General features: G+C 31.0%; 1 protein-coding gene across 2 annotated transcripts in view; it reads right to left on the bottom strand.

The window, feature by feature from the left end:
- LOC145279691 (homeobox protein dve-1-like) overlaps positions 1–26,655 on the bottom strand; it is a 351,973-nt gene that overhangs the window by 55,294 nt on the left and 270,024 nt on the right. For both annotated transcript variants that reach the window (XM_080130970.1, XM_080130971.1), the window contains exons 3-4: positions 19,554–19,751; positions 17,197–17,323 (exon numbers count right to left, since the gene is read on the bottom strand). In XM_080130970.1, the coding sequence (XP_079987096.1) occupies positions 17,197–17,323; positions 19,554–19,751 (325 nt within the window). The remainder of the gene's footprint in view (positions 1–17,196; positions 17,324–19,553; positions 19,752–26,655) is intronic.

Here is a 26,655-nt window from a genome sequence, read left to right as displayed (position 1 = left end):
TGAAAAGTGTGTATGTGGGGGTGGGGGGGGGGAGATGAGTTGGTGGATAGGGATGGAAAATCAGTTGCATTTTCTTTTCCTAATCAAAGACCTAAAAGATGTTTTATCCTCATCATTTAGTTGATAGATCTTTCCTCATTGCTAAAATTGTGCATTTTTAAACAAAGCTAACATAAAAAGAAAATAAACAAATTTCCTCTGCATATGAAAAATAAAGATAATTGGATGGCTTTCCTATTTTAAAATGACTTTATCACACACACACACACACACACACACACACAGAAAATAGAATGAAAAAAAAAGGACTTCCCAATTAAATTCTTTGCTAATCAGTGAAATAAAGAAGCTGTTAATTCTCTTACGTACATGTGAAACATTTTCTTTTATTATGATGATGATAATGATTAAAGAAATTTTACCATAATTTAAGCAGAAAATCAGAAAAAATTTAAGCAAAAAAAAAAAAAGAAATTAAAGCATTTCTTTTTGAAAATGTGTTTGTTAAAGATCTTTGAAATTTAAGAACAAAGAAGCAACCATTTTTTTTTCTTCTTCAAAATAATATTTTTTTTTTTGTAATTGGAGAAGAAAATTGATTGGGAGTTTGCTTTTACGATAGACCACTCATAATTTGGTCATAGAAATCACTTGTCTTTCTGTTAAACAGTGAATAAAAATGAAATTCTAAAATTAATACAAAAAGTCAAATTACTACAATCCCCCTCAAATCATGTTTTTGTTGGTTTTCTATTATGAGAAAAATGACTAACAGTTACCCCCCCCCTACCCATTCTGAAGCTCATATTTTGGGTTAGAAAGGAGTTTAGACATGTAATCAATTAAATAGTCCTTGAATATTAACATGCATTGTGGATCTTTCATAAAAAAAGAAAACTAGTGACCAAGCGAATACCATATGATTGAAGAATAAGATTCAATAATTCTGCTAAAGATACAAACATTAAAGACAAAATGAAAACTTTAAAATGGCACTCTGCATTATATGTGTGTGTGAGAGAGAGAGAGAGAGAGTGTGCGCACACGAGAGAGAGAGAGCATCATCCACAGACAACTGTTTTGTCAGCTACAATTTATCAGTGTGGCTAGATGTAACAAATGTATCCATGCTAAGATTCAAAACCGGAATGGCTAATTGCATCCATATATGCTCAGTAGTCAAGTACCTTACCCACTGTATCAACAAACTCAATACTGACAGTAAAAAGAGAAAGTACAATAAAATATATAGATATATTCTTTGTGTACAAATATTTATTATTGTGGTACTCGTGAACTGAAACATCTATGCTTTTACAGAAGATTATTGCTTTACACTATGTGGAAACTTATTTCCTCTACCAGAAGTGCTTAATTCATATGAATACAGGAGATATATATATATATATATATATATATATATATATATATATATATATATATATATATAATATATTGTTTCCTTCATTTCAAAATCAATTACTTTGTCATAGACACAAAATACAAGGAAATATAGTGAAACAAAGTAAAAGATTATAGCACGTACAAAGCAGGAGATTCAAGATTTGAAAATTATTTTGATCTTCTAATAACCACAGAGTCAATGGGTGAGGGGTCATGACAACGTTGGCTAAAAGTGGATTTTTTCTGTTTTTCCTGTTTGCATGTCATGAAAACCAATGATCTTATATATATATATATATATATATATATATATATATATATATATATATATATATATATATGCGTGTGTGAGAGAGGAGAGAGAGAGAGCATCATCCACAGACAGCTGTTTTGCCAGCTACAATTTATCAGTGTGGCTAGATGTAACAAATGTATCTATGCTAAGATTCACACACTTACTTATATATATCAGTCTTGAAGTCCCCAGTAGATGATCAATACCGTTAAAACATAAATTAATCCGCATTGGGATTTTCTGATGTTTATATACTGTAATTTCATTTATAATAGCTCTATGTATGTATTGAGAACTTAGAAAAAAAATATTGGTTTTTAGTTCAATACTTAAAGCAAACTGAAAGGATGAAAACTAAGATTTACATTATTTATTAGTTCATCAAATGTTCAAACAATAAAAAACGTTTTTCCTTATTCCATGGAGTTTCAAAAATTAAGCTTTTCTCTTCATATGGAAAAAAAAAACTAACAAAATGAAAGTAAAGGATTACTTATTTGCATGTATTTCAATACTTTGAAAATTGTAAATAAAAATATTTCTACCATCTATAAAGATGTTATATTTCTGCATTTTTTCAAAGAAATAATAAGTGCTCAATCATGTTTATAAGAACATAATATATTTATTATACATAATACTATATATATATATATATATATATATATATATATATATATATATATATATATATATATATACCTATCGATACCAGTGGATTCAGGAATTATTAAAAATCTTTTTAGTTTGGCAAAATTATCATCAGTAAATGGTCTAATCAGTTAACGAATTGTTTCACTCAAATACATTTTATGACAATGCCAAATTCTCGGATGTTAGCTTTCCATTGCACTAAAAGAAGTGCTGTACATTACTATAACAGACTTAAGTGTTTCTTCTTCAATGAAATATAGTGAATGAAAAGTTGTAAATTGTGTCATTCTCGTAAATGCAAAAAAGAAACGTTTTTTAAATTGACACAAAAACCTTATTTTTGGTACATAATTAATTCAGCACAGTAATTGCAAATGCAATAACCTGTAATAAGCAAATTTCACACATGAAGCAACAAATACAATCGTTTTTGAAAACATTAACTTAAGAGTGTTGATGGGAGAATGATTAATAGTTGAATAAGAAACAGGTTTTCATTCATGTTTCTTAAAGAATTCTTCAAAATGATTCAAAGGTTGCAATCAAATGAAATTATGAAAACTGAAAAAATATATATTTTTTTTAAATATATATTTTTTTAATTGTCTTCTCTTAATTTTGTATCCCTTCTGATTGCAATTCATGTGGAAAAGTTGCAGGCTGCAAGGCTATCCTTCCTTAAAATCTTCTCCAATAATCTAATACATAAAATTATTTTGTCAAATTTTAAAAGTCAGACCCAAATAACAGTCCATCCGACACATCGATACTTAATTCAGGTTAGCCTATTTTTTGTTTTATTTTCATCTATTTCTGTTATTTTATTTCGCTGCATTTTTTTTCTTTTTTTTTAAATTTTGGATAAGAAATCTTTTAGAGTGGAGATGTTTCTTCTTGCTCAACGAATATTCCTAACCATTAACTTAGATTATGTAATGAGTTATTTCCCCTGAATTCTGTAAAAATAAATATTTAAAAACAAGCTATATTTTTAAAAATTAATTACACAATATTGCTTTTTGTGAAAACTAGTTAGTCATTTTTCTTTTATAACACTGGGTAGCTCCAACTATTTTATTTATAAAATAAATACTACAGACAAGTGATGAAGCTAATCCGGTTGAGTTTTATATAAGTTACAAATTATATCCGATTCACAATACTTTTTTATTAGCAGAGCTTATGAATATATTTTTTTTTCCAAAGAATGTCATGTCAAGAATGTTTATAAATACATATTAGATAGATATAGATAGGAATCATTATATTGCAATGTTTCATCCAGAAATTTGCGTCAGTTTCTCAGATGTATTTAGAAAGGTACTCAAAAGTGGGACAATTTGAAGCCTCCATCTCCTCCATGAAAGTGATTCATTAATTTTGACACAAACGGCACACAAAAGATCCATGTGTGTTATACAAAGAACTTACAAAACTGCAGGGATTTAGGTTGCTACGATGTTGGTAGAAGGAGAATGGAGGTAGACAACCTTTTCTGTGCCTAAACGTAAACGAAGATTCCATGAAAGAGTTTCTTTCTTAGATCTGCACTCTTGTGGAACTCTCTTAAGGTTTAGCAATATGTAATTAAAAAAATATAACAAAAGAATCAAAGTAGGTTGAAAATATCTAGATGATGAAACACAAGTTCTAATAAGTTTAATGGATTCATTGATTAAAAAAAATCATATCACCTGGGATTCTTAAGATGAACAAGGAAAAATAAGATCTGTGAGAATGCAGTTGAGTTAGGGTTTAATAAGAATTTTACCATTCCCTATTAAAATGCACAAATTTTACCATGGTCATAATTTTAAATTCTGTGTCATATCTTCAGAAAGAAAGAATCTCTAAGAACTTGGCAATGTCATAAAATTTGGTCTGATGTAATCATTTTTCATGAAATAAACTGATATGTATCCTTAAGTTTACTGAGGTGGAACTGTGAAGAGTGTTTTCAATGTTTAATCTGTCTGACGTCACAAAAGAATGATGCTGATTTAATTTTGTTCTTTGCCTTCCATGCATGCCCCCAAATTTAATTACTTGACCATTTAAATAGGTCTGCTACTCACTTGCATACTCTGCAGTTGATATATCCATATCTTGATTTAAATACTAGCACAAGTTTGTCACAAGGTCATCAGCTCTTAGTGCTCTCTTCACTGTAGGCATCACATAACAAAACATTGTAAGGTATTATACTAGATATGACGAAGGAGGTATTCTCTAACTTGCATATTATCTATTTATAAAGATCATTAGATCTTTGTCTCTAAGTTTTAGCCATCAGAAATGATAATAATAATAAGAATGATAATAATAATAATAATAATAATAATAATAATAATAATAATAATAATAATTATTATGATTATCATTTATTAAAAGTATTGTTTCAAGACAAAAATGTGTATTCACAATCTTTGAAAATCGACCATAAAACAGCCTCACCTATCAAAAGGGCAATTAAGATGTGTGTCTTTTGCATCTGGAACCTTTTATTTATTCATTTTGGGGTGCGGATGAAGATGAAACATTAATGGAGAAATTTTCATCTTTCTACCTTTCTTAATGAAAATTGATCACAAGAATTTGCAATTACCTTTATTAAAAGAATATCTGGTTGAGGCATCACAGTTGAAAGAAATGGCATTCATACCTATTTATGTTTCATTTTCAATCCATGAATGTGGGCCATTAAATAAAAAAAAAAAAACGTTTCGATGAGATAAGAATGTTCTTCATCTTCAGTTGAAAGGAACAACCAACACTAAATTAAAAAAAAAAATTAGTGTTGCAATCTTCTAAGGAATCATGGATCAAATTATCTAAACAGATATTTCTTTTCTCATCATCTCACTATTCTCTCTTTCATTCTCTCCCTATGCATTTTTATTTACTTGATTTTGCAAAAAATATCCTCTCGTTGCCAAAAGTGCAAAAGCACAAACTTTTTATATAAATATAGACTCACAGAGGCAAACAAATCCAGGACAAAAAAATCATCATAATTGTGCATGTATGCAAGAGAAAGAGAGCTTTGAATTACAACAGTTAAACTGAAAGAAAGGTGAAAGTGGAAAGTTAGATTGATGAAACCAATTCAAACGATTAATATCAACTAAAATGAAATGGATCAATAGCTAAAAAGGGGCAGGTAACCACAGTTATATTGACACTAGCAAATGAGCCGTGAAGCAACTGCATCATATCACAAACAGCAAAAAGGAAATGAAAATCATTGTGAACATGTCAAACTGTATTAGGTTGACACACCAGTTCTCGTTAGATCACTGAAGTTAAGTAACATTGAGCCTGGTCAGTACCAGATGAGTGACCATTTGGGAATTATAGATGCTGTATATAGGACATCCACACCTCCTTGCAAAAGCTACAAAAAACAAATGATGTCATTTCTCCTGATGGCGATATACATGTGGCTGGGGGCCACTTGTGAATTTCACACTCCTATGAAACTTTCTCCTTTGGAGGAAGCCGGTTCAACTCGCCTAGGGTGAGTGTCACTTTAATACAGTATTAGGTAAAGCTGCATGATACAGTATTAGATAAAGCTGTTTATAGCTTATGCTATGATGGTAATGAAGAATCACTGATTAGATTAAAAATGACTGAAGATGAGAACACTAGTCTAAAAAATCCAAAAAAATATGAATAATCAACCCTCATTTCAAAAATTCAGAAACAAAATATAATTCATAGCATATATGCCTCAATAGTACATAGTTTCTTTTAATCTTGACAAGGTATGTGTATATATATGATTTTATATATATTGATAGCTCAAAATTTGAATAGAAGAAAAGAAATTGAGAACAAAAAAAGGTTAAGATTGTGAAAATCTACTTCTACCTATTTTAGTTACTGATTGTCGCCCCCCCTCCCATTGTACCTTTACATTTTTACATCTATTGCATCAAAAAGAAAAGGTAAACAATTTTTAAGAAGTTCTAAACAGATAAAGTTCGTTCAGTTTTTTTTGTAAAGAAGAGGCAATATTAGTGAACAACTACATTTACATTTGATTAAAATGGCTTCAGATAACCAAACAGAAGGGGATAAAAGAAACAAAAACATTTTGTTATCTATTTTTTTTAAAGAATTATTTTGCTTGAAGCTGTATAGAATTTGGGGATGTCGGATATAAAGAGATTAAAGGGTAGACTGACACATGCCTGAGAAATACACAAAGGAGATAGAGCAATGTTAATCTTGAGAAATCTCAAGTAGTCAATGTTGTGAATAACAGCAAATACTTTTAGAATAAAATTGAAAAGAAATCTTTTTTTTTCCCTTTTCTGTTACATATTACACAATAGTTATCTTGTAAAAGATATGAAAAGTAAAGAAATTTACTTAAAAGCCATTAATTTATTTAGAAGAGGAATTAATTCATGATGTAACCCTAAACTTTACTTCCTTGCCTGAGTAATACAAGCATATCAATGGGAAATTAGAGACATGGGCAATAATCACCCAGAACTTGACCGAGCTCCCTGATCCACAGGTGGTTGGCATTGGAATCATGGTTGGTTAGCCATCTTGCGTAAACTTGCGCAGATGTGGAGCAAGCCAAAGAAAAGTTCAGCTCAACCTGACCATGGTGAACGCCATTGCAACAGCAACAATCCATTTACATAATAAAGCATAAATTATTTGACTACAAGTCCATATGTGTGTGTGTGTGTGTGTGTTTTAAGTGAAGGAGGGGTATTAAAATATTTTTATTTATTTTTAAACTTTTGTTCACAGTCAACAAATGAAGTTAGACAACCCCAGCCTAAAATAAAAATAAAATAGGTCAGGCAAAATGAAAACTATTCAAGGAAAATCAAATACATTTTTTAAAAAAATAATTTACATATTTGAAAGTGTTTATTTTGCTGATCCTATGATTCTAATTTTAGGATTTTAAATTTGCGTTATACAACTTATTTTTCATTTTGGAAAATTAATCATGCTGACATGTTTGCAAATGCGAGCCAATATTTAGTCACAAACTCATGAATAAACTCAATAAATAAGATTGTCTGGTAACCTTGATGGACTGAATGATTTTCCCGAAAATAGTTTAAAAGTGAAGATTTCACTCAAAAGCAAGTCATAAAGTTTGAAACCATGCAACACATGATAATGATGAAAACAACCGAAATCTTTAAAGTTCTCAAATATAAAAACAAAGACAAAAACCAAAAATCTTTAAATATTTCACACAAACTTAAGAAACTTAAGAAAACAGAAATCCCAAATTACAAATATGATGATACCAACCTTGCTTACTACAGAGCAAAATAGTCATAAAAAATCAAGGAGGGTAGAAAAACTGAAGATAGAGAGCACCATTTAGACCTAAATTAAAAGGACACAGAGAGTACTGGAATCTTGTGAAAGGTTATTAAAACTCAAATCCTAGTCATTATCAGTAACAAATCATTGGTAAAAAGCTGTTGCAATAAAGCAAAATTAGTTGCAACATTTGTCAAAAGAGGCAGAGAGTGGTAAAAATATGTAGAGACCTGTCACTCAGAGTTCAGGGAACATTACTGATTATTGTAGTAGTAGTAGTAGTAGTAGTAGTAGTAATTATTATCATTATTATTAACAACAACAAAATCCCAGAACATTCATAATGTAATAACAATGAAATGAGTCTTGTAGCCTTGCTATTCTAATATTTTATAATGAATTAGAAAAAAATAATGAAGGAATCTCAGATATCATATTTATGGATTGATAGCTAATCCAACTGTGAGGATTGCAGAAATCTAATGTGTGACGAATTTAGCTGATCTTCTCTCCGCTATGGTGCATTTTCAGAAGCAAAATCGGCTCTTGTCAAGACATTCGGCTCAAGAAAGCAGCAAGATTCTTCCTCAGAGATTCATAGATCTTTAGCTTTTAAAAGAAACAATATATCAATAAAGGTTAGTCACAGATCATTCATTACTTTAATGCAAAACATTCATCATCATCATCATTTTACTTGGCATCGGTTGTTTCAATCTTATTCTCCAGTAAGATCCACTGGGTTTAACATTCACCAAGACAGAGATGTTGAACAAGGCTTGCTTTGTCTAAAAACCAATACACTATCGAGGATTTAGGATTATATTGGAGATAATGAATCGCAAAGCCAGAATTTGCAGACAGATGTAGGGTATCAGGCAGAAAGAGATATGAAAATTGGACAAAAGACTGACATATTGGATTAGATGGATAACATCATATTCACAATTGGATAGAGCTAAGTAGGAAACGAATCAATGTTAGCAGTTGGGACAAACAACGATGACTTTAAGCATTCGTATCACTAATTCAGTGATGATGTCTAGCATTCATGAAAATGACATGATTACTTTTACTTGAACAGATTTGCTGGGTTTTGAATAACATTTTTTTTACACTGTTTAAAGATGACTGCTTTTTGATTTTATTATCTTTTTTTAATTGAAAAATGTATAATCAGTTTTTTTTTTAATATTAATTACAAAATCAGTTTATACTTTTTATGATCAGAAAAAAAATGAAACAAATCTGAGAGAGGTGGGGACAGGAAACGGAGGGGAATATAGAAATAGAAAGATAGAAACACAGAAGGAGAGATAGAAACAAGGAGATAAAATTGTATACGCACACCTAACTTTTATAGAGATATGTTTATACATGTGTATGTACAGTATTCATGTCTAAATTAATGAACCAATTGTTATGGACTTTGGAACACGTTTGTTAGGCATTAGGGTGCGTAATGTTGGTTATATTTAGTTTAATTTTGTTTTATGCAAAGATGGCAAAGATGACAAATAGGGGTTGAAAGCCCTTTGTGAAAATTCAGATATTTTTTAATTTTGTGAAATTTTAACAATTAGACATTAATTAATAAATATTCCCCAAATTGTGGTGCTTTCTCTGGGTATTTCAAAGGGTTTTAGAAAGGATAATGTGGGCACAACCTCCCATCTGAAATTCAAATATTTCAGATTTGCATTACATTTGATCCATAATCATTAGACAACAATCAAACAAGGTTTCCTTAAGCCTTAAATTTAAGACATTTTCTATAATCAAAAAGCTTTACTGGTAGCTTAAAATCAATAAATATTTATTATTTTATTGTTACTACCAGCAGTGGAAGGTTTTGTTTTAAACAAAATCAAATAAAAAAAGATAAATATAGGAATCGTTTTTGGCATTGGAAAATAGGCACAATTTTTCCGATTTATATGTGTGTGTGTGCATATATTTAAATTGAAAGTTTTTAAATATAAATTTTTATAACACAAAGGTGTTTGTAATAGCTCAATAGTGCAGAACTAGAGCTCTAATAAATTATGTAAACTTCAGTAAATGTAGGGAACAATCTTCATAAGACCATTAAAAAGGCAGGTTTTATTTGCATACAATTGTTTTGACATACTTCAATCACAAACATCTTCTTCACACATACACACACACATATATAGTCATTCACATACAGTACTGTTTCGTTGTTTCACAGCTCATCAGACAAGCAACTACCTCAAGCCAGGATCGAAACCCAATCACCTAAACAACAGTCGGAGCTTCTAACCGTTGCACTGTACAGCTGCTGCTACATGGGCAGGGAATTAACAGTGTTTTGACATTGTCCAAAATACCTAAGCTCAATTTGTTTACACAAAGAGCATCGCTTCATACGCTAATAGTAATTTGTATATCACTTCCCAATATGCTCAACCTAAGTTATATAAATATCAGAATATAACTATTCAGATTAATCTGTTTTGACAATATTAATCAACTCATCAGGGGTTCAACAATCTGAACGCTGAGAAGACGATTAACATTAACGAAACGTATATTAATCTATGGAGGGTTTTTCTGACGTTTATATAATTTCACTTACAATAGCTCCACATGTGCATTGAGCATTTTGAAAAAATAGTTTGTTTTTTAGTTCAGTACATTTAAACTTATTTAATTATATATATATATATATATATATATATATATATATATATATATATATATATATATATATATGATTAGTTTTTTTTGGAAAAAGAATTCCAGCAGAGTGCTCAATTAAAAGGAAAATCCAAATTTTAAGAGCGTACTTATATTTTGTGTACAGAAAGTTGTTAGTTGAGACAGGTCTCAACTAACAACTTTCTGTACACAATATATATATATATATATATATATATATATACAATGGGAAAAAAAGAGAGAGGATGAAGCGAGAGGGATAAGGGCGAAATTGCTGCATAAATAGTGAAAGAACAGGATTATTGATGGATTGTAAACTGTTTAGATGCATATGAACTTTGTTTTGTGAAATAACTTTTTTATCACTGATTTTATATAGTATGCCAACTGGGAAGGGAAAGTAAAATGCATATAGATCAACCAATGACTATGATGTGAATAAATGGATTAAAAAAGAAAAAAATATATATGCAGCAAATGGATGATGATGATGATGATGATGATGAAAGCGCTGTTGCAGCAAATGATGACATGTTCCCCAGGGATATTTTGTTGAGATTATTGGTCAGAAATTATGGAGTAAATTAAATCTCAGGGCTTCTAATTTAAAGGATGATGAGGTGGTAAAGGGGGCAAAAAAGTTGAAAGGAGAGAACTGTAAGTATTAGAGGGTAGAGTAAGGGGGGGCGGGGGGGAACCATGATATAATGAAAATAAAAAAAAATTGATTTAATGGCAGAGGAAAGTTTGTGGGTGAAGGAGAGATTATGCGATAGCAAATAAAAATGTTATATAGATTGAATGGAAGAGGAGTTTTTGAGAGAGAAGTTTGCAGTTAATAAAGAAACAAGAATTGAACATTATTCTGTATGTGTGTCAGTTTGGAGCCCATAATCATGTCTCCTGTCCCCTTCGAAAATCAAATAAGAATCTAATTACTACGGGTTGATCTGATATACAACATTATCAGACAAAAATGATGAGAAGAGAGGAAAAGAAAAGTTAAGAAATGTACAAAGCAACATCAGTCAAAACTGTTGTTCTTTTATTACAACATTGACATTCCCCCCAGCCCCCCGCCTCGTGTTTATGTTTTCTTATAATTTTAAATTTAGTTTTAATGCTGGAACATTTCATAACATATTTGCTTGACAAACCTTAACTTATGCAATGTTTGATAAACATTCATTTGTACCTAATCGTATTAAAGTTTGACTTTTTTTAGAGGAAGAGACAGTGAAACTATTTTTAAGGAAAGATTGGACAATATACAACAAAAATAATAACAGTGTTGATATCGTCTGACTTCACAGCAAATAGTTGAGAAGAAATTAGGAGAATGGAAAGACCAGGAAGAGGAAAGCGTTAAGCAGATCTCTACTGGATGAATGTAAAGAGGACTGGGACCATGGGGAGGCTTATTGCCATTCAAATTCCAGTGAAGATCAATGGTTGCCAGTAAGAAATCAATGGCAAGCGGCCGTTGGGATGATCCAAATTCATTTGCAAAGATTATCAGAAGAGGTTGGGAGTACTGAAAATCTGGAGAGGAGTTGTGCAGCAAATGTTTGTTCATATTACATTTAAACTTCTGGTATAGTTAGAGAAACAGGGAAGGAATTCCAAAAGCAAGCGGTCTAAGGAAGAATCTATTAGTTTAGGAAACTTTCTGGCATCTACAGTAATGGGGTGAGATTTTGCTGGTAGTCAAGTTGATTTATGATAAGAATATACAGATGCAGTAAATCTATCAGAGCTTATTCCATGGATGCACTTGTAAAACAAGCACAGGGATACAACAAAAGTGACAATAAAAAAATAACTGTATGAATAGATCAGCATTTAGCAAAGATGTGCAATAGGGCACACACAAAGGAAGGATAAACTAAATGATGTTTAATAAAAATTTAAAATATCAAGTCATACATGCATTTGTGGCATTTTTAATTTGTCTTTGTTTAATTCTTTATTTCCAATTCTTTCACTCATACATTCTTTTTTTTTTTTACACAGTGATCACCATTTATCAAGGCCCGGAAGCCACTCAAGGATAAGGGTTATTGTAAGTACAGTACGTTAGTGTGCATATTTAAAGTGTTTACTTAAGGGGGCGGTTCATTAGGAATTTGTTTATGTTGGACTTGAAGACATCCAAGTTGTAGTCAGGAGGGAAGCAGGCAGATGGAACAGTTCCACAGGCGTGCAGTTCTAAGAAAGAAGCTTTGTTCATGGAATCTGTTTTAATTTAGGCATAGATAAAGAGTAGGGAAAGTTTTTGACAGTGGATTCAGCTAGACGGGTGTTTTTCGTAAAAGATTGGCAAGGGGGGACCAGAGATTGGAGTTCAGATGAGCACCTGCCATGGAAATAACACTAAAACAAAGATAGGCTTGTAACGTCTCTTCTGTGGGTTGCAGGGAAGAAAAAAGGGCATTCCTCACCAAGCCACGAAGTCTATTTTGTACTCTATCAAGGCATGATAGGCTGTTTTTAGCAGCTCCTGCCCAGATATGGCAGCAGTATTCCATCCTTGGACGTACTTGGCTTTTATATAGATAGAGAATTGCATCAGTAGTGAGATATTTTCTGGAGCGGTAGAAGGATCCCACCATCTTTCCAGCGACCTTGGCAACAGACTTGATGTACGTGTTCCATTTCAGATCAGGAGTGAAGGTCAAGCCCAGAAGCTTGTCAAAACATGGGGCTTCTCCTAGACAAGAGCCATCCATTTCAATTGATGCCAGATGGGGATCAGAGCAGTGATGATTTAAAGATAGAAGTTTGGTTTTAGATGCATTAAAGGTAACCAGCCACATCTTCCCCCACTGAACCACTCGTTCGAGATCAGAGAAGAGAGAATCAGAGAGAGCTTTGTCATTTACAGTCTTTGATTTGTTGCCGTAGATGGTCGTGTTATCAGCATAGATGTCAACGAATGATTTAAGTATGTGTTTAGGGAGATCATTGATGTAGATCAGGAAAAGAGTTGGGCCCAGGATGGACCCTTGAGGAACTCCAACATTAATACTGCAGGTCTCTGATTTTTGTCCATCTACCACTACTCTTATGAGCCTATCAGAGAGAAATGATTTAATGATAGAATATTTCCAGTTATACCGTAGCTGGAGATCTTGTGAAGTAGGCCTTTATGCTATATCTTGTTGAAGGCCTTTGATATGTCAAGAGCAATTGCCCTGGAAAGGAAGCCTTTGTCAAGAGATCCACTAATCCTATAAGATATAACTGTTAGCACAGCTGTGGTAGATCTTGCAGAACGGAAACCATATTGTGTGTCACTAAGAAGGTTATTTCTGTTGAGGTGGTTGACTATTTCTCTATTTAATATGGATTCCAGCAACTTACTCATGATACACAGGAGACTTATTGGTCTGTACTGAGAGGGAGATGACTTATCACCTGAGTTCTTAAATACAGGGCATACTGATGAGGTTTTCCAGGGTGTTGGAAAGCACTTCTTCTTAAGGCAACGCTTTAAACAGTTTCGTAAGTATGGGAGCAAGTTCTGGTTGAAGCTTTTTTTACACTATAATTAGGATGCCGTCAGGGCCAGTAGCTTTACTGGAATCAAGGTTCTTGATTAGCTTGGCGACCTCATGCACAGATATTTGTATGTTACCTAGAATGTTCTGTGTTATAGGAGGAAATATGGGGAGTTGATGGCCTTCGTCGCATAGGGTAGAATTATCTGCAAAGTTCTTGGCAAATAGTTTGGCCTTGTCTGAAGCTGACGAGATGACCTCTGGTCCGTTGATAATGGTTGGGATAGAACGCACACTTCTGTTCAGGATCCTATTTGTTATTTGCCAAAACTGGTGGGAACCAAGCCGCTGATCAGCTACTTTGGATTTAACAGATTGGGCATATAGCTCGTCTATTAAATATATTTCTGATATATACACATGATATTGAAACCAAGACAACACATATTTTTTAATTTTTCTTTTTATTTAAGGACGTTTAATCTAAATAGAAGTTTAACTTTTCTAAATGAAATATTCGACAAAAATATTTTCAGTGTTTACAGTTTACTATAAAAAATATTAAATTTGCATTTTGAACCGATGTGATACCTATAGGGTTATTCAACTTGTTTGGTTTTGGTGGCCACATTGAAGCATAAACGAAATCTTTAGGCCCAAATATGAACAATTACTCCAAAAATGAATCCTATTATTCAAAGGATTTAATATACATTGGACCAACAAAAAAGTATCTGCGGCTCAAATATGTGTATAAAGACATGTTAGAAGAAAATTATTGATTGATCCTTTACTCCCTAGACACATTACTTTAAAGTGAGATTTGTTTTGGGCATGAAAAATTTCACCTTCTGCTCTGTCGCTGTTTTAACTGTTTATCAATAAAGATCAATAATTAATAGATGAACAGGAGACATACTTATGTGCTCAAAACATACACACACCCACAGAATAATGTTCAATTCTTGTTTTTTTTAAAGTTTTCCATCACAGAATTTTCAAGAGAGCAGCTTTAACCCTGTCCGTCCATAGGAAAATCCAATCTCCCTTCATCATGGAGTATAGCAATAGTATTTCGTCAGTAAATTCTTACAGGAAGCAAAACATTTATGTCACTCTTTTTGTAGACAATTGTTTATTTTCACTAATTTCATTACCAAGCTTTTTCATAAGGAAACGAAAATTACATATTTCAATTATTTAAACTCAGATTTATAAACTGAAATTGATATCTAAATGTGGGTCAGTGACAGACAATATATACACAATTATAATGGAATATAAAGGACTAATTAATGAAAAGTAGAGAGAAAGGGAGGGAGAGAATGTTTATTAAGTGTGACTTGTTTGTATTTGTTTTGTTATTTCATATAATTGGAGGAGAAAAAAAAAAGGAACAACCTAAGTAAAATCTTCATTGATAGAGAATACAGAAATTTACTTTCATTAAGGTTTCTGAAATTTGCTGAGAAAATATTCAATTATGAAAATTGGAATGAAAGAGAGAGAGAGAGAAAGAGAGAGAGAGAATACAGTGCACATCAATATTATCAGGACATGACATAAGCTTGATAGTCAGATCTTTTTGTTTTAATGTATATAGACTATTTAAATCTCAAATATTAATTAAAATAATGTAGCTTTCTTAAAAGAAAAGAAAAAAAAAAATGAATTATTTTATGTAAAGAACTAAAATAATCAATGGCAAAAAAAGATTTTCAGAAATGTTTTTTAATAAAAACATAAAATAATTTGTGCTTTCTTTTTTCAAAAAAGAATACTGAAATTTATGAAGAAAGTTTGTTTGATTAAAACAAAGGAACAGAGTAAAGGGGGGGGAGAAAAGTAAGTGTGAATATTCAAAAAGCAATGAAACAATTTCAAAATCTCTAACAATATTAAAAAATAATTATGTATAAGATTTATGATGGTTTAAGGATGAAATCTGAAATAACTACAACAATAATTATGTGTAAATTTTATTCAGTATTTTTATTCGACAGATATATACTGAAAACATACAATAAATAATGATAATAATATTCAACAATTTTGAATGAAAAAAATAAGTATAGAAAATTTGAAAAACTTTATATCGGCTCATTTATAACATTTTACTCCGTTTTAAAACTCCTTTTTTATTATTAAATTAGATCAAGGGGCCTTTCTTAAGGACTGACAAAGTTAAATTTTAATGACTGACATTTGTATCTTGCTACATTTTGGTCTTCCAGCGATTGTGTCAAAGCAAATATTCTAGATTTTTTTTATTAGACCAGTTATTTCTATCACAACCGGTATAAGGTTCATTTCTTACAAGGACAATATTTTTAAATCATTCTTGAAGTCCTGATTTTGAGCGTAAAAACAAATAACGGTTCAAATCTACAAATTTTATTAGCAGAATATTAAAATTGTTACTAGGATTATCTATATAAGTAAAATAACTTGTAAATTATTATTTACTCATGGATTGAGGATATATACATATATATAATTATTATTATTATTAGTATTATACTAAAGCTGAGTTAATTAAGGTTTATTTCCCTATACCATTTTTATTATATATTTCATCACACAAAATACATGCTAAAGCATTCTGTAGTTTTAAAAAAAATCCTTTTTAAATGATCTAATAAGCTTTAATATGGAATTAACTGATCAAATGACCCCTCTCTTACTCTTTTTATCACTCTCTTCCTCTTGTATTTTGTTTGATCCACCCTCACCCCCACTTATATTTATGTTTTTTTTTCAGTCCAGTTTATTTATATCTTTTTGACCCTCCCTCTCTCTCATGTTAGATGGTCTCTATTACTCTCGTTTCTGTGAGCCCTCCTCTCTCTTTGTTTATTGAGTTAAAGGTAAAGAAAAGAAGAATGCAGATTAAAATAGTTCATTCTAAATAAAAGGAAAAAAAAGCATCATAAATAGTAATATGATTTGATCCATAAGTAATATGATTTGATACATGAACATAGATGGATAAAGAGAAAGAGATAGAGTTACACATCATTTTAATAATTGGACAGTAAACTTCCTTTGCCTTGTAAAAACAAAAACTACTGAACTTATGACATATAAATGCTATAATTACAGTTTTATATCTTATTAATTTTTCTTCATTTTTATTATAAAATCTTTTTTTTTTTTTTTTTTTTTTTTCAAGAAAATTTTTGTTATTAGCTTTTGGATGCTATCTTGGATATTTATATAAACATTGTACAAATAAACTAAAATCGTCCCTTGAAAACAATACAAGTTCATTAATTAAGACACAACCTTTCATATCTTTTGATTGAAGCCAGTCATTCATCTAAAAAAAAAAGATGAAAAGCCAGTGTGTCCTACCTGGATAGACGTATACGTAGAATTGCAACTGAAGTCAAGTCTCCTAAGATGTGATTAATTGTTGATTGCAAATTATCTGTAATGCTTTCAAATGGCAATGCTTTCCAGTTCTTCAATTGTATCACTCCTTTTTACAAAAAAAAAAAAAAAAAAGAAAAAAAAGGCAACATTAATTCCAATTCTTTATTTGTAGCTTAAAAAAAGAAAATTACACGAATATTTACAAAATGTCAAAACAGTTGAATCTTTTACAAAGACTACATTATATTTATATACAGTCACTTAGTCAAAGAATTTGAGAGGAGGCAGGGAGTATTCATGAATACTTCTTCTATTGGCACACCGTTTGTAAGTCTTTAGAATTGATTAGGACAATGCTTTCAATAAAATAGTTTTAAAATACATTCTTCCAACACTGGGGTTTCAGATTTGTCACCATAGCATCACGTTAAAGAATACAATGATTCTATTAGACAACAAAACAGAAGTCTCAAAAATCAAAAGATTGTTTATCAATTGATAGATTTTGTTGATCACTGATTTTAAGTTTAATTTTGATAAGTTACCAAATAGATTACTAAAAAAAAGCAAAAGGTTTTAAGTGATCAAACTCATAAAGTTGCTTTTAACCAAACAAAATGGAGTTGGTTATCAAAATGGATACAATGTTGAATGATAACTCAGTGGATTGTGGTCAAATTCTGTTAGTCCCATAACACCAATTGCATTTGTGATGTTGGCAACCTTAACATCCTTACCATAAACATAGAATTTACAAGGGTGCCAATGCTAATAAAACAGAAACGTTCAAATCAAGCTATTATAACTTGCTGATTCATACATATTTACAAAAGAAAACTTGAGATAAATTAATGTGCTTTATGATTTGGAATAAAAATGTACAGTCTTTGATTATTATTTTTTTTAAATCAGGGGTTTAGGAGGAGTCAAATTTGTAAGAATTTTTGGAGTTAAAATTTTTTCCCCCTTTTTTCCCCCAAAGAATCAATAGACAGTTGAAATATTGGAAAACTTTAAAATTGTAAGATTCGGATATTTTAAAATTCTTGGAGCTTGATCTTATACCATTCGACTCTGCAACCCTGATTTCTATGTAAGGATTTATATAACACTAGCGAGGGTGCCCGGTGTTTCCCGGGGTGTTTGGAAGTGTGTGTGTGTGTTGAGGGGGGGGGTAAAGAAAATGTTGACCGGGTGTTTGGAGGTATAAAAGAAAAAAAAAAGTTTTGATAGGAAGGTAGGCTCGAACCCAAAGCCTTGACGCGAAGGTGGAAAAGAAAGGGGAAAAAACCCTGACAACTAATCTGCTCGGCCACAAGGGGAGAGGAAGTGAAAATTGTCTTAATTTAACGTTTATAAAGTGAAATTGACAGGTGTGAGAATTTAATATGGTCAAACATCACACGACTTAAGTTTGGCACTGCAAGCCAGTTTCTGTGTATTTGTTTGTTTCCCCTGCCAAATGAATAGCAATTGTCTGACATGACAGGGTTTTTTTTCCCCAGCATTGATCAAACCTTATTTGCTTTCTGGACGTCTAGGTGCCGAGAATACAAATTTGTTTGCACAGTTTCACTTTTATATACTGAAAAGCGAAACGAAGACACAATGATCGAAAAAAAAAAATCTTGAAAATAGCACATAAAAGTCGGGCAAATTAAAGATAGACATGACCCCCGTTTGTAACTCGTAGATATTATGATTTAGACAGTATATAAAAAGTTTTAAGAAGGAGTGACCCAACCGAGCACGCCCCCCCCAAGCCTTTGGCAGACACTCACAAAAAGTACACACACACATTTTCGCTTCTATATATATATATAGAAGAAGGCAAGAACTGATTACATAAAAGAAATGCATTAAGAAAGACAAAATAATGCAAAAAATTTATTTCAAATTATAATTTTTTTTTTTCAATCAATTCAAAGATAATAGTAGAAATTAAATAAGATTAATATGAAATCTAACTGGGCTCAATTTGAAAAAAAAAAATATAACACTTTTTCAAATCATACCTTCAGTCATGTAAACTGAATTTTCACACTTTTCATTACAGTAATTCATTTTTGTACAACTTTAGAATATATTGGCATCTGATCTCTTGACAACCCATTAATTTTGGATGTTCTTTTTTTATTTTTTATCTCAATTCTAAAAAAAAGGTTATTTATTCCCTTTAAAAATTGATGAAAAAGTGCAATTGTTTGTTTAAATGAATATGTTCTGCACATCTGCACAACAATGGATTGCAGTTAAAACAATACTTGCATCTAAGTAGACTAGTGTGTGTGTGTGTGTGTGTGTGTGGTTACAGTAAAAATCTTGGATTTGCTTACCTTTTGCTCCTAAGGCTTCAGCTGAACTGTATCCTAGCTTGACAAGGGCCGCTCGGACCAGCTCGTTCATGGGAGTGCTGCCAGGCAGGATGGCATAACTGTCCATATCTACAGTCGTATGGCCAGGACTGCTTGTATCAAATGTAGGTGCCCCTGTCATCTGCTCAACAATGCAGTGAATCGGCAATGGCTTGTCACCTAAAATGGAAGAGAAAAAAAAAACATTCTAAAACTTTCATGAATACAAAGAGACAACAGATGATGTAAATCTAATTCAGTAGAAATATAAAAATTGCAAAAGGAACCTGTGCATGTGTGCCTTTAAGAATTCCATTATTAACAGACTGAAAAATTAGAAAACGTGAAGTAAAAAGAAAATGGTGGATCGTCTGCCACAATCAAAAACTAAAGAGTTTATTAGTCAATCTGATGGAGTAACACCAAAAGTCGCAGTAATATGTTTTTGGTAGTAACATAGTTTGCTAGATACAAAAGATTATTTACATATGGTTGATACAATTTCATCTTGGGAGTTAATTACAGTTTGATGTGTGCGATAGTGTCTGATTGGTTCAATTGGTCATGTATTTGAAATAGAGTCAGTTGCTGAATAGGTATGAGAGAGAAGCCCATCTTCATAAGTAATCAAATTTTATCCATTGCATTTATCATTTTCGATCCTTTCAAAATATTCACCATCATTCAACTGACAACACATCCATCTCATTAACCCTTATCCTCAAATGGCTTTTGCCTTGATAAGTAGTAGTAAAAAAATAAATGAAAAAATAATGTAAGGTTTTAGATAAGAGTGCTGATATTTGTTGAGGTAATCCAATAAGAATTAAGTAGTATTTAAAGAGAATGGATCCATTTAGTTGAGAAATAATTTTTAGATAAAATACATATTGTCTACTTTCACGTTTGCTTAGCTACTGGCCGGGAATTATCCGGGCCAAATTAGCAACTTCATTTATTAAGAAACAAACAACGTCCCTCCCTCAAATAGCTATTTAACAATATGACATTTTTCTAAAGATCTCATTTTATACTCTATCATGTCGCATCAAAACCTTCACATATATTTTTTATGGCATCTAAGACGGAAACTCTTGGACAATGTATTTTAAGCATTTCTTTTCACAATTATAATTCTTGGCAACAAAATGTCATTCGTAAAAGAATAACGAGATGACAAACATGTCTTTTAAATCATCTCGAGAAAGTCGATGCCTTTATTTCAGGTTTCTTTTAATGCAGACTCTTATGAGTTTGTGTTTAAGCAAACACGTTATGCAAAAGCTGATTGTGATAGGTCACAACGAAAGAAGTGAATCCGATCAATAAGGTTTAAAAGTGAATCTCCACCAGCCAGCCAGGTACCTTACAGCCCGGTGACCTGCAACAGCTGTAAGATGTTCAAATCAGATCAACGAAAAGCTAAAGTGAGGGCAGCCAAATCTGCACAAAAATTAAACATATATTCTCAAAGTCAAGAATAAGATTTAGCAAATTTGAATTTAGATAACAGAAATGTCCCATTAACATAGAATTAAAAAGCCCCCCCCCTCCAACAGATCCAAGATATCTGAACGCATACAAATCTACAAGTCAAACAGCTGAATACACACTAAGAAACACTACCAATGTGTCACATCATTGCTGAGAGGCTTTTTTTTCTGTTGGTTAATGTCATGTTTACATTTTTGTTCAGTAAATCCTAATATAGAAAAATTATCCTGAAAATAAACCTAAAGATGTGCTTTTAAATTTTGATTGAATTAATCATAAAAGTTTTGAAGTTATTTAAAAAAATCAATGCCGTTTTCTTTAGTTTCTTACACTTTATTTTTAAATAAGATTTTCATCACAAAATGAGCAACATCATCATATGCGTTTTACATGCGTCAAAAGATTTTTAGAAATTCATTTCCAAATAAGTTATCAATGGCTAAGTTTTTATTTATCTCTCTCTGAAATCTATTGATTCACTTCCATCTGCCAACTGATCCTGCTACCCCAACTATTAAATCAAGAACTTTTTTTTAATGTGACCAAACCAACAAAGTCTTCCATTCTAGAACATCTTAACATTTATTCTTGACTTTTTTCAAACATTTCACATGGAATAGATGATACTTTCATGAGTATAATAAAGGAATATAAAAAGTAGCATAGAAAAATAATAAATCTAAAAATATTTCATTTAGAGATAAAATCCAAAAGTATCAGAGCAGACCAAGAAAACAGCAATAGTTCAACTTTTGACAGAAACATCACTCATGGAATATGAGGACTACAGAAGAAAATAAGAGAAGCGAAAGTTACAAAGGTATAAAAAGTAAACTTGAAGTCAACTTTCTATTCTTCTGAAAGATGAGGGGGAGATTTTAATTCCTTTTACAATTGCTATCGGGTCTCTAATTGGCATGACTTGATCTGTGTGGAATTATGATAGTAACTAATATTGTATATAATATAAAACATGAGAGAAATACATGCTCCTTTATGGGTTAGAAACTCTGGTGGAGAAAATGATGGTTTCTGCTTAGCAAAAAGATAGATTATTTCATGTAAGGTATCAACTTCTTTTATTTACCAATCTCATATAAAATGGAAAATGAATTCTTTAAGATATTTTAATTACTTCTACTATTAGTACCAAATTTGATGGCTCCGCTAGAAGTGCACAGACACAAACCACTGGTTTTGAATCTTGCAGTATCTAACCACACTGATAAGTCTTGAAAAGACAAAATAGCTGTCAGTTGATAACTCTCTCTCTCTCTCTCTCTCTGTATATATACAAGTTATAAAAATATATGTGGCAATCAAGCTACACAGAACAGGCTTCATAAGCCTGATGAATTCTCACGAGAATGAGATGCAGAATATTCTGTGTAGCTTAATTGCCATATATATTTTCATAATTTACTACCTAGCTCTACCTATGTATTGAGCATTGTTGAAGTAAATACTGAAAAAATTATGCATAAAATTATATCTTTGTATATTAACTTATGTGATTAAATGAATATATATATATATATATATATATATATATATATATAGACAGAGGAATAGAGAGTCATTACCAAATACACATTACCTGGAATATGCTCATAAAAAACCAGCAATTCATTTTGGAACATACTACTATTCATTGGATTTTATAATGATTCCAGTATATTCGACTTTGCATATCCTTTTCTAAACTATCACCTCAGTTTCAATTTTCAATCTATGTGCTAATAAGCAAAATTCATAATTACCCATATTTATTTTGCTAATAACATTTCCTCTGATGAGATAAGCCATTTATTGAAAATCCATGCGTTAAGGAAAATACTTTAATAATTATCTGCACTCTTTTGTCAAATAATAAATTTTGTTGTAATTATACATAATGTATCTCATAATTTTAATATATATATATATATATGTGTGAATGAAAGATAGATATAGATGTAAATAAAGAGGAGGGAGATCAATTTTGTAAATGAAAGAAGATTTTCAGACTTTATGTTTGATGTGAAAGCCTTTGTGGTAAGCACGCATAATGCAGCTGAAAATAATCGGAAAAAAATCTTTCCACAGAAAGATGAAGTGAAGAGAGAGAGAGAGAGAGAGAGAGAGAGAGAGAGAGTAATCGTGTAGAGCTCCACCACCGCGCGTTTATTAACCAAGCCGAGATCCATTTTTATCTCGACCAGTCAGAGACTAACAAAATCAAAAAGTTTGAGATGCAGCAACCTCATAATCCTATACTTGTTTTTATCCTATCAGTGTTTTTATCAAGCAAGTATTGACTCGATGTTTATGTGATACAAGACTCAGATACATATTCAATGAACAGATTTAACAGACAGGATGAATGGCTTAATAGATTCACAACCTCTGTGTGTATGTGTGTGTGTAATGGATAAAATCTCTAGCCGACCAATACACACACTCGACAAACAAAACAAACAAAAAAACTTTAAATCTTTTATTCATCTGCCTTTGTTGCACAAAAACAAATCAAATTGGATCTAAAATCCTTCAATAATAGCAGGATTGTAGAGTCAGTGATACAAACGCGAGGCTCCAGCTCCAGAAATGAAAAAAAAAAAAGCTCTGGCTCAAAGAATTAAAACCGCCCTGAATCAATAATTTAAAAAGAAAGCTCCAGTTATGAAACTTTTATAAAAATCTCTGGTTATGAATTTTTTTTTAATTTGTGATTTCGATACAAAAAAAAAAAAAAAAATTAAAAAGTAATAATAAAACAAAAAAAAATTTTGGGTTCAGAAATTAAAAAAAAAAAAAATCAACAACTCTATTTTATTTTTAATCACTTGCTCCAGAAATCTTTAAATCTTTCAAAACCTCTGGCGCTGAATTCATATATACACATAATCTTCAATTTAATTCAACAGTTGTTTTTTTTAATGTAAAGAATTTGATAAAAAAAGGATGTCATGCGCGATTTAAAATGTGCAAATAAAATAACATAGTAAAAGTTTTTGTTATTTTCATTTTTTTTAATGACCACAAATGATTTTAATAGATTTGAGGAAGGGGGGGGGGTCATTTTCGTCATCTACCATATTTTTTTTTTTTTTTTTGTCAGAATAAGACATTTTCATTTGTGACAGCAACTAATTCATTGAGGTCCCAACTCCACATGCCTCACTAATATTAGATTAAAACTTATATCATTAGTTTTCTAAAGATGCAAGTTGAAAATAGGAATGTGATAGAAAATATTCTTGATCTAAACAAAAAATTTACAAAAGGAAATAAAATGATAACAGCAAGAGGAGAAACAAAATAAATAAAATACGACAACTCTATATTGAGAAAAAGATGCATTTTTTTTGGTCAAGTGTCTGTATATTTATATATCGTACACATATATTTATATATCGTTGTAGAAATCATGAAAACGAATTCAATTGTGATATTCTCTTGCTATACTTGCTCGATTTGAATGCAATAAAAAAAGAAAGTCTTTTATGAAGACAAACCGAAGAATAACAAGATATAATTACAGAAATGTTGTTCTTTGTATAGATTAAGTAATTTTGATTGATTGTTCAGAATAGCAACTGTCTAGGGTAAGAAACTGAAGAATGGAATTGGTCCAGTTGAAAAGTAGGAAGTAATGTTACAATATAGAAAGCTAATGGCAAAAGTGGTTTTTGTTTTCTAACTTTTAGTATGATTGTTGAGTGTATGGAAGGACAGAAGAGTAAAAATATCAGTTCCTTGTTTTGTATATGTTCAATTTATTTAATAATACTTGAAGACATAGTTGAATGATAGAACATGCGATTCAATGGTCAAATCTGACTTCTACCAGGAAAGAAACTTTGCCTAAACAAATCTCTACATTAATAAAATTGTTACCACTTTTCGTGTGTCTACGTTTCTTCACCTCTATGCGACTTGCACATTATTTATTTACTATCAATCGAATATTTTTTAAATCAAATCGCCACAGCATAAAGTAAGTGATTTTTTTAAATATAATATTTTAAAAAAATTACGAAAATTAAATCCATCAGAATGTTATTCAGTTTCTTTATAAACAAGCCTGTCATTTTATTATTTTGTTAATAGATGAATGAGTTATTTCATAGCCTTCAAACCTTTTAAGAAATTATGATGCATTTAAACTGCCAAATAAAAAAAATAATTTAAGCTGGTTTAAAGATTCTTAGCAAATTTTCATGTATTAAAAGAAGTCTTGGGAGCTATTCCGATCCAATAATTTTATACATAGATTAAAAACAAAATTACCTTAAAAATAATTATAGCTTTATAACAATTTATGTTCAGTTAATAATTTAATGATCAAATAATTAAAATTAACTTTCAAAATTCCATGTAAAAAAAAAGAACCTGGTAAGAAAAAAAAAAGTTAAATGAAAATAAAAAGATTCCTTAACAAGACCAAGTAGGTACAGCTGGCTTGATTCTATTCTAGTCTACAGTCAACAATTATTTAGCAAATCACTGTCACATCGTCATCGGGAATAAATGGACATTCATTTATTCTCATGATATATTTTCCTATCATTTTCTTATATGGTCAATGAAAGCGGCATTAATTCAGTTGCTAACTGCAGTTGAATAGAAAAGTAAAGAAAGCAGACAGATGATATCAACATTTTAAAACCGTATGAGAGGTGGGAGAGTCATAATCACAATGCCTCTACTAAGACGCACATTTCTCCGATACTTACGTCATCTCTTGACCCATGTCGTCTTGTCAGCTAAGAAGGAAAATGTTTGCAAATAAAACATAATTCGTCAGTAACGTACAAAGCAGCTCCTCAATTACAATTTTCTTGCAAATTCAGAATTAAAAACCAAATCTAAAAAAAGGTTTCGGCTAAATGTGCATTCATATTTGGTGATTATAGATAGTAATTAGTTTGTGATTGCATAATGTTTGCAAATAGGATTCGGATCGCTAGAATTAATTCCTCTTTTCGTTAATGTATTCAAGCGTTTCTTCAGAGCAAAGAATGAAGACAAGCCATGTTTTAACACCTGCCATTTACTGCATATTTCCATGTCAGTCAACTTGTCATTGGAAATTAACCAGCAGAAAGAGAGAAAAGTGACGTGGAACTGTCGACAATTTTCCAATAGTAGAATGAATTGGTCTTTTTTAATCATTTCATAAATAGCCTGTCATGGCCGTTAGCAATGTGTCTCTCTCCTTCAGTCACACGCTCCAACTCTTGATTTATGAAATTGCATCGTTGAAAGGTTAGAAAGGTCATTTCTAACATCTATCCATATGGAACTAATTTGTTCAGATAAAAGACATGGAATAAATAGACTATTATAATAGTCTTAGTGAGATTCTTTTGCAAGCTTTTTAAACTAAAAATAAAAGGATTAAAAAATTTAATCAAAGATGAAGAAAATAAAGGAGGCATAGAGAAGTAAGGCAGAATGAGAAGCTTGAGTGCATACATACATATATATATATTATACACACACACACACACACACACACACACACACACACACAGTGTCAAAAAAGTCACTGAAGGATTGAAAAACTTTGTCATTTTACCATTAATGATTTTTTTTTTTTCTCTAT

The sequence above is a fragment of the Euprymna scolopes genome, chromosome 7 (assembly GCF_053919585.1).
Source record: "Euprymna scolopes isolate OS-2025 chromosome 7, ASM5391958v1, whole genome shotgun sequence".
NCBI lineage: Eukaryota > Metazoa > Mollusca > Cephalopoda > Sepiida > Sepiolidae > Euprymna > Euprymna scolopes.
Note: the sequence above shows the minus strand (reverse complement) of the source record. Positions and strands in the feature narration are given on the sequence as shown.